Source organism: Procambarus clarkii, chromosome 30, assembly GCF_040958095.1.
Source record: "Procambarus clarkii isolate CNS0578487 chromosome 30, FALCON_Pclarkii_2.0, whole genome shotgun sequence".
In the NCBI taxonomy this organism is placed as follows: Eukaryota; Metazoa; Arthropoda; class Malacostraca; order Decapoda; family Cambaridae; genus Procambarus; species Procambarus clarkii.
In genome coordinates, this window is record NC_091179.1 from 24,469,320 (window position 1) to 24,482,610 (window position 13,291).

At 52.4% G+C, this 13,291-nt stretch overlaps 1 protein-coding gene across 2 annotated transcripts in view; it reads left to right on the forward strand.

The window, feature by feature from the left end:
* The first annotated feature begins 1,148 nt into the window (after window positions 1-1,148).
* LOC123765545 (uncharacterized) overlaps window positions 1,149-13,291 on the forward strand; it is a 238,530-nt gene continuing 226,387 nt past the window's right edge. The window contains exon 1 of one of the 2 annotated variants that reach the window (XM_069334060.1): window positions 1,149-1,758. In XM_069334060.1, coding sequence (XP_069190161.1) covers window positions 1,620-1,758 — 139 coding nt within the window. In that variant the 5' untranslated portion in view covers window positions 1,149-1,619. The remainder of the gene's footprint in view (window positions 1,759-13,291) is intronic. The other variant, XM_069334059.1, reaches the window with a different exon arrangement.

Below are 13,291 nucleotides of genomic sequence, written 5' to 3' on the forward strand. Positions count from 1 at the left end.
TGGCCGCGGGGTCACGTTTGGGTGTCAGGCAGCTTTAGTCCACAGTCGGGATAGTTACGATCATATGGCCAGGGTCTCCGGGCACGGTTGATGATGAACTAGTTTACCTACACCAGGGTGCTTGCCTGGGGGGCTGTATGTAAAACTTGGGCTGCCTTCACTTGAAGCCTCCAGACGTCCCGTAGATTTATTGGAATTCCAGGTTGTATAACTCATGTCGTGGTTCAGGGGTAAGGTGTGCTGCTGGGTGTACCCTGATCGCTGATTGGAGGCACCTCGTCACTCGAAATGATTTTAACGTTGATATATCACGTTAGTGTGATTTCTTTTGTGTGTGTGTAATATCAAGTGTTAAAAACTCGTGTAAACTATTATGCAAGTGTGTTACTCCAATGTGTAATGTACTCGCCTAGTTGTGCTCGCGGGGGTTGAGCTCTGGCTCTTTGGTCCCGCCTCTCAACTGTCAGTCAACTGGTGTACAGGTTCCTGAGCCTATTCGGTCCTATCATATCTACACTTGAAACTGTGTATGGAGTCAGCCTCCACCACATCACTCCTAATGCATTCCATTTGTTAACTACTCTGACACTGACAAAATTCTTTTTAATGTCTATATGACCCATTCGGGTACTAGATTTCCACCTGTCATAAGAACATATGACTGAAGGTAACTGCAGAAGGCATATTGGCCCATCCGAGGCAGCTCCTTTTTTATAACCACTCAATCTCATTCATATATATGTCTAACCTACCCTTGAAACAATCAAGGGATCCTACTTATATTATGTTACGCGGTAATAGGTTTCACAAGTCAACCCTTTGTTCGTATTCCACCCATGCTAAATGGTTTGTCTTTGTCCAGGTGAAGTTTAAATCCCAGGTAATGAGGCCCCCCCTCCCTCCCAGATAAAGTTTAAATCCCCGCAGATACACGTGGAGGTCCGTCACTTCCCGCCATCACAGCACACATACTTGTCTCTAAGCGCCTCAGATATTCCGGGTAATTATTCGCGCCAACGTTCATCATACTCCGTGCATGTTGTGTCACGCATGACGGCACACTCCACTCTTCCCTCCCTCATCACACACCGCCCTACAAACTGCCTTCTTCATTGTTAATATATAATCAATTGTACAATTTAGATATAAGGAAATGGTGAAGATTAGTGATTTGTTAGTGAAGGTTGTGGAGATAAGAGACTAGGTGACAACTGAGGGGCGCCGGCAACGTCTGGCACAAGCAGTGGTTACTCACTAGTGTGGTGGCGGCGGTGGTGGAGCTTGCACCAGGACCTCCCCAGCCAGGCCCTGGGTGGTGTGTGTGTGTGTGTGTGTGGAGGGTCCACCTCCTGGTAGTCCTCCTCCTGCTACTGTGCACTGTGCTCCTGTGCACCACTCGTCACCTGTGGGGACAGGGAGACTCGCCTCGCTGTGACGCACAGGACAAGCACGACCTACGGTGGGCCCTCAGAGTGGTGTGGTGATGACTCTGGATGCTTTAGTGAGGCGCGCTGTAGCCTGGTGAGGCGCGCTGTAGCCTGGTGAGGCGCGCCGTAGCCTGGTGAGGCGCGCCGTAGCCTGGTGAGGCGGTGACTAAGGGTGCCGAGGAGGAGGTGGTGATGGAAGATAATTGTGTGGTGCGACGGAGCTCCCGCTGGGTGGTGGCGGTGAGGCTCTTCTACGGCTACGACCTGGATGCTGCTCTCGACTACACCTTCCGCCACACCGGTGCTCTCGGCCTAGTCGTCAAAGATACTGGTAAGTGTTGTTTACTCAACATCTTTAGTAACGTTGCCTATTTATCATACCACTACTGTATCTACGGGGGACCTGCTGCATAGGTAACAGCTTCTCCCCCCCCGTATCAACCTACCCTGGCTTTGCGCCCTGGAGAGGCTACTCCAGAGCACAACTCCATAGTCTCCTGAGACTGATGGATGCCTATACTTATTGTATCTTAATTTTATCTGGAGTTGGTCTTGGCGACACACACAGTTCTGACGGGTGTCGGATGTTTATTCTTGTAAGAATATTATTTCGTGTGTAATTACCTAAGTGTAGTTACAGGATGAGAGCTACGCTCGTTTGGTGTGGGGCTACGTTAAAAAGCCTATTTTGTTCCACAAAATGTCTAATTTTACTAGAAAATCATTTTGTACAGTATAAATAAAATGTCTAATACATTGAGCTCCTTGGTTTCTCTTCACCACACCTGGTTGAGGCCCCGTCGGCGGCCAGTGGTGGCTTATGCTCGGTCATAAGCTCCTACACGCTGTGTTAACTTTTTATATATCAATATACAGTGTCAATATACAGAGGAGTGTGGTCACCTAGTTGTGCTTACGAGGGTTGAGTTACAACTCTTAGCTCCCGCCTTTCAACATCTAATTCTAAACGGTTGGTTTATAGGTTTCTGAGCCCTTTTGGCTGTTATATTTACATTTGAAGCTTTGTAAGTAGTGTCTTCCTTCATCGTTTAGCTCATGACTGTCACACACACACACACACCGAGGGTCTTAGTGTGTGTGTGTGTGTGTGTGTGTGTGTACTCACCTATTTGTACTTACGGGGGTTGAGCTTTGGCTCTTTGGTCCCGCCAGTGTGTGTGTGTGTGTGTGTGTGTGTGTATGTATGTGTGTGTACTCACCTAGTTGTACTCACCTAGTTGTGCTTGCGGGGGTTGAGCTCTGGCTCTTTGGTCCCGCCTCTCAACTGTCAATCAACAGGTGTACAGGTTCCTGAGCCTATTGGGCTCTATCATATATACACTTGAAACTGTGTATGGAGTCAGCCTCCACCACATCACTTCCTAATGCATTCCATTTGTTAACCACTCTGACACTAAAAAAGTTCTTTCTAATATCTCTGTGGCTCATTTGGGCACTCAGTTTCCACCTGTGTCCCCTAGTGCGTGTGCCCCTTGTGTTAAACAGCCTGTCTTTATCAACCCTGTCGATTCCCTTGAGGATCTTGAATGTGGTGATCATGTCCCCCCTAACTCTTCTGTCTTCCAACGAAGTGAGGTTTAATTCCCGTAGTCTCCTCGTAGCTCATACCTCTCAGCTCGGGTACTAGTCTGGTGGCAAACCTTTGAACCTTTTCCATTTTAGTCTTATGCTTGACTAGATATGGACTCCATGCTGGAGCCGCATACTCCAGGATTGGTCTGACATGTGTGGTATATAATGTTCTGAAAGATTCCTTACACAAGTTTCTAAAGGCCGTTCTTATGTTAGCCAACCTGGCATATGCTGCTGCTGTTATCCTCTTGATATGAGCTTCAGGGGACAGGTCTGGCGTGATATCAACCCCCAGGTCTTTCTCTCTCTCTGACTCTTGAAGTATTTCATCTCCCAAGTGATACCTTGTATCTGGTCTCCTGCTTCCTACCCCTATCTTTATTACATTACATTTGCTTGGGTTAAACTCTAACAGCCATTTGTTCGACCATTCCTGCAGCTTGTCCAGGTCTTCTTGAAGCCTCAAGCTGTCCTCCTCTGTCTTAATCCTTCTCATAATTTTGGCGTCGTCAGCAAACATTGAGAGGAATGAGTCTATACCCTCTGGGAGATCATTTACGTATATCAGAAACAGGATAGGTCCAAGTACAGAGCCCTGTGGGACTCCACTGGTGACTTCACGCCAGTCTGAGGTTTCATCCCTCACTGTATCTCTCTGCTTCCTATTGCTTAGGTACCCCCTTATCCACTGGAGCGCCCTACCAGTTACTCCTGCCTGTTTCTCCAGCTTATGCTGGAGAAACAGGCAGGAGTGTGTGTGTGTGTGTGTGTGTGTGTGTGTGTGTGTGTGTGTGTGTGTGTGTGCTTACTGTCAGTATCAGTAACCACAGGGAGTGAGGTCTAGATCATTATGCCCCGCCTTCTACCTGTTTATACCTGACGTGCTAATTACCCCTCAACACAGAGAGAGAGAGAGAGAGAGAGAGAGAGAGAGAGAGAGAGAGAGAGAGAGAGAGAGAGAGAGAGAGGGAGAGAGAGAGAGAGGCGGGGGAGGGGGTGATGGTGCACTTTATGCACCACCTCCTTGACATTTGTACCTTGTGAACTTTAAACATTTATTGAATTTCATGTTCTGTGTCGTAGGCCGATTTACTTCTGAAGCTGTGGACGAGTGGGATATTATTTGTGTTCGTGTTGTACCGAACAGCTTGGGCCTACCTGTGTGTATGAGGGGGGGGGGGTGCCGCGAGATGTAGCTCCAGAGCCTCGCCTTATAGCTATTGTATCTAGTAAATTTATACCTCCCAAAGCGTTGACATTTGGGTACAGCTCATACCTGCTTCTGATTGGCTGTATTATACACCTACTGCTTTAAAATGTTTCCATTGCTCCGTAAAACTGTGGGCATCACTACACACCCGAAAATCCCCTCATGAATTACCTATAATATAAATAAACATTACAAACTTATCATTGCTCATAAAGTTTGCCAAATTTGACAATAGGTGAAATTAACGCCATAGGCCGAGTAACTTACACGTTTGGGCACCTGAAGCATTGATTTTCTAATCTGCACAGGATGTGGGGGTGTGTGCAATAAACTTTCAGTGGAACAAAACTCCAAGTTATTAATTAGGAACTTAAAGTTCGAGTATTTCCCACGTATACAAGATTGTTTATAACATACTGACACGTGGTGTTGTACATGGGTGACTGCACCTGATTCTGGAGCGCCTTAACTTCTGGTGCACTGAAGCCACTAACAATGTCATTGAGGAATGTGTTGTGGAGAGGATGATTGCCAGTAATACTGTACGGTTAAGGCGCGGGGGTCCCACAGAGGGACGTCTGGGACCACCCCAGGCGCGGGGGTCCCACAGAGGGACGTCTGGGACCACCCCAGGCGCGGGGGTCCCACAGAGGGGACGTCTGGGACCACCCCAGGCGCGGGGGTCCCACAGAGGGGACGTCTGGGACCACCCCAGGCGCGGGGGTCTCACAGAGGGACGTCTGGGACCACCCCAGGCGCGGGGGTCCCACAGAGGGGACGTCTGGGACCACCCCAGGCGCGGGGGTCCCACAGAGGGACGTCTGGGACCACCACAGGCGCGGGGGTCCCACAGAGGGACGTCTGGGACCACCCCATGCGCGGGGGTCCCACAGAGGGACGTCTGGGACCATCCCAGGCGCGGGGGTCCCACAGATGGGACGTCTGGGACCACCCCAGGCGCGGGGGTCCCACAGAGGGGACGTCTGGGACCACCCCAGGCGCGGGGGTCCCACAGAGGGGACGTCTGGGACCACCCCAGGCGCGGGGGTCCCACAGAGGGACGTCTGGGACCACCCCAGGCGCGGGGTCCCACAGAGGGGACGTCTGGGACCACCCCAGGCGCGGGGGTCCCACAGAGGGGACGTCTGGGACCACCCCAGGCGCGGGGGTCCCACAGAGGGGACGTCTGGGACCACCCCAGGCGCGGGGGTCCCACAGAGGGACGTCTGGGACCACCCCAGGCGCGGGGGTCCCACAGAGGGACGTCTGGGACCACCCCAGGCGCGGGGGTCCCACAGAGGAAGGTCTGAGGGAACCACAGGGGCTCTCCAGCACCGTCTTCGTTCCACACCGTTTAATTGTTCTTATTCCTCTCCTGTCAACCTCCCCCCTCCCTCCCCCCCCCCTGACCCTAGTCCTTCCCTCCTGTCCTCAGCGTCGTTGGCAGCGTCTTTGACAGCCTGGCAGACACGTTTATTATTGGCTGACGGCCGTATTGTCACCTGCAACTTCCTGTACCGAAAACAGTCAAGGAGGATGGACGACTGGCCACTATATATTCTCACTCTTGCCTCATCTTCACACGGCAATAACTGAAGCCTTCAATGGAGGACGTTTGGTGGGAAGTGTTCTGGGTAAGAAATGGTTCTAAATTAACTACCTGGATGGGATTCTGGGAGTTTTTCTACTCCCCAAGGCCGGCCCGAGGCCAGGCTTGACTTGTGAGAGCTCTGTCCACCAGGCTGTTGCTTGGAGCGGCCCGCAGCTCCAGTAATTAGTTTTAGATTTTGGTTCCAAGCCTAAATTCCAGAATAGATGAATCTGCTATTTGCTAGCTTTACTAGGCTTATAGTTGTAGCAGCCGTACTTTGATGACCTTCAGTGTTGCATCCTCTGATGAGCAAAATGTATTTATGATGAATTTATACAGGAATTCCTGTACTATTAGTAATGCTATGTCATAGTGATCTGTTGAATACCATTGTGTATTGACTGGAGACGTTTAATGTATGGTGCTAAAACACCTGTCCATCTTGTAAGTGGGCTTTATATCCCTGTAAATGTTGTTGAGGTGACTTGACCCCAAGACGTGAGTAGAGACTTGGGATGGTGAGGGTAAGGGGTCACCAAGGCCCTCCAGAGAGGGTAAGGGGTCACCATGGCCTTCCAAAGAGGGTAAGGGGTCACCATGGCCTTCCAGAGAGGGTAAGGGGTCACCATGGCCCTCCAGAGAGGGTAAGGGTCACCATGGCCCTCCAGAGAGGGTAAGGGTCACCATGACCCTCCAGAGAGGGTAAGGGTCACCATGGCCCTCCAGAGAGGGTAAGGGGTCACCATGGCCTTCCAGAGAGGGTAAGGGGTCACCATGGCCTTCCAGAGAGGGTAAGGGGTCACCATGGCCCTCCAGAGAGGGTAAGGGTCACCATGGCCCTCCAGAGAGGGTAAGGGTCACCATGGCCCTCCAGAGAGGGTAAGGGGTCACCATGGCCCTCCAGAGAGGGTAAGGGGTCACCAAGGCCCTCCAGAGAGGTAAGGGGTCACCATGGCCCTCCAGAGAGGGTAAGGGGTCACCATGGCCCTCCAGAGAGGGTAAGGGGTCACCATGGCCCTCCAGAGAGGGTAAGGGGTCATCATGGCCCTCCAGAGAGGGTAAGGGTCACCATGGCCCTCCAGAGAGGGTAAGGGTCACCATGGCCCTCCAGAGAGGGTAAGGGGTCACCATGGCCCTCCAGAGAGGGTAAGGGGTCACCAAGGCCCTCCAGAGAGGTAAGGGGTCACCATGGCCTTCCAGAGAGGGTAAGGGGTCACCATGGCCCTCCAGAGAGGGTAAGGGGTCACCATGGCCCTCCAGAGAGGGTAAGGGGTCACCATGGCCCTCCAGAGAGGGTAAGGGGTCACCATGGCCCTCCAGAGAGGGTAAGGGGTCACCAAGGCCCTCCAGAGAGGTAAGGGGTCACCATGGCCTTCCAGAGAGGGTAAGGGGTCACCATGGCCCTCCAGAGAGGGTAAGGGGTCACCATGACCCTCCAGAGAGGGTAAGGGGTCACCATGGCCCTCCAGAGAGGGTAAGGGGTCACCATGGCCCTCCAGAGAGGGTAAGGGGGTCACCATGGCCCCTCCAGAGAGGGTAAGGGGTCACCATGGCCCTCCAGAGAGGGTAAGGGGTCACCAAGGCCCTCCTGAGAGAGTAAGGGGTCACCATGGCCCTCCAGAGAGGGTAAGGGTCACCATGGCCCTCCAGAGAGGGTAAGGGTCACCATGGCCTTCCAGAGAGGGTAAGGGGTCACCATGGCCCTCCAGAGAGGGTAAGGGTCACCATGGCCCTCCAGAGAGGGTAAGGGGTCACCATGGCCCTCCAGAGAGGGTAAGGGTCACCATGGCCCTCCAGAGAGGGTAAGGGTCACCATGGCCCTCCAGAGAGGGTAAGGGGTCACCATGGCCCTCCAGAGAGGGTAAGGGGTCACCATGGCCCTCCAGAGAGGGTAAGGGATCACCATGGCCCTCCAGAGAGGGTAAGGGGTCACCATGGCCCTCCAGAGAGGGTAAGGGGTCACCATGGCCCTCCAGAGAGGGTAAGGGGTCACCATGACCCTCCAGAGAGGGTAAGGGGTCACCATGGCCCTCCAGAGAGGGGAAGGGGTCACCATGGCCCTCCAGAGAGGGTAAGGGGTCACCATGGCCCTCCAGAGAGGGTAAGGGGTCACCATGGCCCTCCAGAGAGGGTAAGGGGTCACCATGGCCCTCCAGAGAGGGTAAGGGGTCACCATGGCCCTCCAGAGAGGGTAAGGGGTCACCATGGCCCTCCAGAGAGGGTAAGGGTCACCATGGCCCTCCAGAGAGGGTAAGGGGTCACCATGGCCCTCCAGAGAGGGTAAGGGGTCACCATGGCCCTCCAGAGAGGGTAAGGGGTCACCATGGCCCTCCAGAGAGGGTAAGGGGTCACCATGGCCCTCCAGAGAGGGTAAGGGGTCACCATGGCCCTCCAGAGAGGGTAAGGGGTCACCATGGCCCTCCAGAGAGGGTAAGGGGTCACCATGGCCCTCCAGAGAGGGTAAGGGTCACCATGGCCCTCCAGAGAGGGTATGGGTTATCATGGCCTCCCATCTCATTGCAAAACACATCATCAAAAAGCATTATACCAATATAATATTATTATACCAATTGAGTTTCCTGAGCGCTTAGAAGGTGGGGCATCAGTATGAGTGGCGGGGAGTTGCTCTGAGCAGAGAGGTGGGAGTGGAGGCTGAGCGCTGCCACGCCTGCCTGCTTCAGCTCTCTCTCTCTTCACGCCTCAGATAACACCTGTACACAAAGACTTTACAGAGCACCTGTACACAAAGACATGTACAGAGCACCTGATACAAAGACTTTACAGAACACCTGTACACAAAGACTTTACAGAGCACCTGATACAAAGACTTTACAGAGCACCTGTACACAAAGACTTTACAGAGCACCTGTTCACAAAGACTTTTACAGAGTACCTGTTCACAAAGACTCTGCAGTAGGTTAGAAATAGCCTAAGCTGCTCTATTCCTCTGAGATGTATTATATTCTCTCAATAAACGTACTTGAACTTTAGTATTTTACAAGTGTTTCCAAGACCTTTCCGCCCGTTTTCTTCACAATTAATCGCTTTGTTTATGAAGTCAAATTCCGTTCCCGATGTGTATAAGCTATCATGTAGATTGGGGTGCGGTCGGCCTGGGTCACGTTACTTCATTTATCTATCCCGGAATCGTCTAATTATAGCTATGCTTTAAACAACGTGTATATCCTAAGTCTACAGCAATTTAACATGGTCTGAGCGTGTTAGGTTATGTTAATCGTGTTAGGAAATAGGCTATTATTTCCAGTTGACTACAGTCCGTGGTGGGTGGCGGGGGAAGGCGTGTAGCCTCTGATGCAGTTCTCCTGCCTAGTTTGTTGATAACACCAAAATCCTACGATATTACCTTATATCTACATAGTACAGCGCCCCGTGAGCATGTATCCACGTAGCACAGATCTATGAGCATGTATACGCATAGTACAGCGCCCCGTGAACATGTATCCACGTAGCACAGGTCTATGAGCATGTATACGCATAGTACAGCGCCCCGTGAACATGTATCCACGTAGCACAGGTCTATGAGCATGTATACGCATAGTACAGCGCCCCGTGAACATGTATCCACGTAGCACAGGTCTATGAGCATGTATACGCATAGTACAGCGCCCCGTGAACATGTATCCACGTAGCACATGTCTATATGAACATGTATACGCATAGTACAGCACCCCGTGATCATGTATCCACGTAGCACAGGTCTATGAGCATGTATACGCATAGTACAGCGCCCCGTGAACATGTATCCACGTAGCACAGGTCTATATGAACATGTATACGCATAGTACAGCGCCCCGTGAACATGTATCCACGTAGCACAGGTCTATGAGCATGTATACGCATAGTACAGCGCCCCGTGAACATGTATCCACGTAGCACATGTCTATATGAACATGTATACGCATAGTACAGCGCCCCGTGAACATGTATCCACGTAGCACAGGTCTATGAGCATGTATACGCATAGTACAGCGCCCCGTGAACATGTATCCACGTAGCACATGTCTATATGAACATGTATACGCATAGTACAGCGCCCCGTGAACATGTATCCACGTAGCACAGGTCTATGAGCATGTATACGCATAGTACAGCGCCCCGTGAACATGTATCCACATAGTACCGCGCCTCCTGAACATGTATCCACATAACACAGGTCTTCGTGAACATGTATCGCACTTTATGGTAACCTTGACACAAATTGTATATAAAGACATCTTTGCATAAAACATATCTTTTAAGTTTTATTTATCACGTATTAAATTCATTTAATATAAAATAAATTCCTAATTGACTTCACGTACATCTGATCAGAGAGAAACGCTTAAATCTTTAAGAAACGCTGGAAGTCCTGACCAACAGCAGTCAATATTAATAGGAGAAAGATCACTACAGGAGCCTCAGCCTTGTGGAGCATCACTACAGGAGCCTCAGCCTTGTGGAGCATCACTACAGGAGCCTCAGCCTTGTGGAGCATCACTACAGGAGCCTCAGCCTTGTGGAGTATCACTACAGGAGCCTCAGCCTTGTGGAGCATCACTACAGGAGCCTCAGCCTTGTGGAGTATCACTACAGGAGCCTCAGCCTTGTGGAGCATCACTACAGGAGCCTCAGCCTTGTGGAGCATCACTACAGGAGCCTCAGCCTTGTGGAGCATCACTACAGGAGCCTCAGCCTTGTGGAGCATCACTACAGGAGCCTCAGCCTTGTGGAGCATCACTACAGGAGCCTCAGCCTTGTGGAGCATCACTACAGGAGCCTCAGCCTTGTGAAGCATCACTACAGGAGCCTCAGCCTTGTGGAGCATCACTACAGGAGCCTCAGCCTTGTGGAGCATCACTACAGGAGCCTCAGCCTTGTGGAGCATCACTACAGGAGCCTCAGCCTTGTGGAGTATCACTACAGGAGCCTCAGCCTTGTGGAGTATCACTACAGGAGCCTCAGCCTTGTGGAGCATCACTACAGGAGCCTCAGCCTTGTGGAGCATCACTACAGGAGCCTCAGCCTTGTGGAGTATCACTACAGGAGCCTCAGCCTTGTGGAGCATCACTACAGGAGCCTCAGCCTTGTGGAGTATCACTACAGGAGCCTCAGCCTTGTGAAGCATCACTACAGGAGCCTCAGCCTTGTGGAGCATCACTACAGGAGCCTCAGACTTGTGGAGCATCACTACAGGAGCCTCAGCCTTGTGGAGCATCACTACAGGAGCCTCAGCCTTGTGGAGCATCACTACAGGAGCCTCAGCCTTGTGGAACATCACTACAGGAGCCTCAGCCTTGTGGAGCATCACTACAGGAGCCTCAGCCTTGTGGAGTATCACTACAGGAGCCTCAGCCTTGTGGAGCATCACTACAGGAGCCTCAGCCTTGTGGAGTATCACTACAGGAGCCTCAGCCTTGTGAAGCATCACTACAGGAGCCTCAGCCTTGTGGAGCATCACTACAGGAGCCTCAGCCTTGTGGAACATCACTACAGGAGCCTCAGCCTTGTGGAGCATCACTACAGGAGCCTCAGCCTTGTGGAGTATCACTACAGGAGCCTCAGCCTTGTGGAGCATCACTACAGGAGCCTCAGCCTTGTGGAGTATCACTACAGGAGCCTCAGCCTTGTGAAGCATCACTACAGGAGCCTCAGCCTTGTGGAGCATCACTACAGGAGCCTCAGCCTTGTGGAGTATCACTACAGGAGCCTCAGCCTTGTGGAGCATCACTACAGGAGCCTCAGCCTTGTGGAGCATCACTACAGGAGCCTCAGCCTTGTGGAGCATCACTACAGGAGCCTCAGCCTTGTGGAGTATCACTACAGGAGCCTCAGCCTTGTGGAGCATCACTACAGGAGCCTCAGCCTTGTGGAGTATCACTACAGGAGCCTCAGCCTTGTGGAGCATCACTACAGGAGCCTCAGCCTTGTGGAGTATCACTACAGGAGCCTCAGCCTTGTGGAGCATCACTACAGGAGCCTCAGCCTTGTGGAGTATCACTACAGGAGCCTCAGCCTTGTGGAGCATCACTACAGGAGCCTCAGCCTTGTGAAGCATCACTACAGGAGCCTCAGCCTTGTGGAGCATCACTACAGGAGCCTCAGCCTTGTGGAGCATCACTACAGGAGCCTCAGCCTTGTGGAGCATCACTACAGGAGCCTCAGCCTTGTGGAGTATCACTACAGGAGCCTCAGCCTTGTGGAGCATCACTACAGGAGCCTCAGCCTTGTGGAGCATCACTACAGGAGCCTCAGCCTTGTGGAGCATCACTACAGGAGCCTCAGCCTTGTGGAGCATCACTACAGGAGCCTCAGCCTTGTGGAGCATCACTACAGGAGCCTCTGCCTTGTGAAGCATCACTACAGGAGCCTCAGCCTTGTGGAGCATCACTACAGGAGCCTCAGCCTTGTGGAGTATCACTACAGGAGCCTCAGCCTTGTGGAGCATCACTACAGGAGCCTCAGCCTTGTGGAGCATCACTACAGGAGCCTCAGCCTTGTGGAGCATCACTACAGGAGCCTCAACCTTGTGGAGTATCACTACAGGAGCCTCAGCCTTGTGGAGTATCACTACAGGAGCCTCAGCCTTGTGGAGTATCACTACAGGAGCCTCAGCCTTGTGGAGCATCACTACAGGAGCCTCAGCCTTGTGGAGCATCACTACAGGAGCCTCAGCCTTGTGGAGTATCACTACAGGAGCCTCAGCCTTGTGGAGTATCACTACAGGAGCCTCAGCCTTGTGGAGTATCACTACAGGAGCCTCAGCCTTGTGGAGCATCACTACAGGAGCCTCAGCCTTGTGGAGCATCACTACTGGAGCCTCAGCCTTGTGGAGCATCACTACAGGAGCCTCAGCCTTGTGGAGCATCACTACAGGAGCCTCAGCCTTGTGGAGTATCACTACAGGAGCCTCAGCCTTGTGGAGCATCACTACAGGAGCCTCAGCCTTGTGAAGCATCACTACAGGAGCCTCAGCCTTGTGGAGCATCACTACAGGAGCCTCAGCCTTGTGGAGTATCACTACAGGAGCCTCAGCCTTGTGGAGCATCACTACAGGAGCCTCAGCCTTGTGGAGCATCACTACAGGAGCCTCAGCCTTGTGAAGCATCACTACAGGAGCCTCAGCCTTGTGGAGTATCACTACAGGAGCCTCAGCCTTGTGGAGCATCACTACAGGAGCCTCAGCCTTGTGGAGCATCACTACAGGAGCCTCAGCCTTGTGGAACGGAGCCACGGGAGCAACAATAATGTGCAAGTTGCAAATGTTGCAGCGCTTGCTCGGGGAACTTGGTGGTGAGGTGGTACGAGTATCCACACACCACCAGGTGGGTCCGGGTTCGATCCCAGGCCTGGCCCGGCTCCTGTGACGCCTCACACATCCCCGCATGAGGAACTCAGGTGAGAGATCACCTGGGGGAAGGGGAAGCCGCATACCCTGCGGCTTCCCCTTCTTAATCTTTATTTACGTCAAAC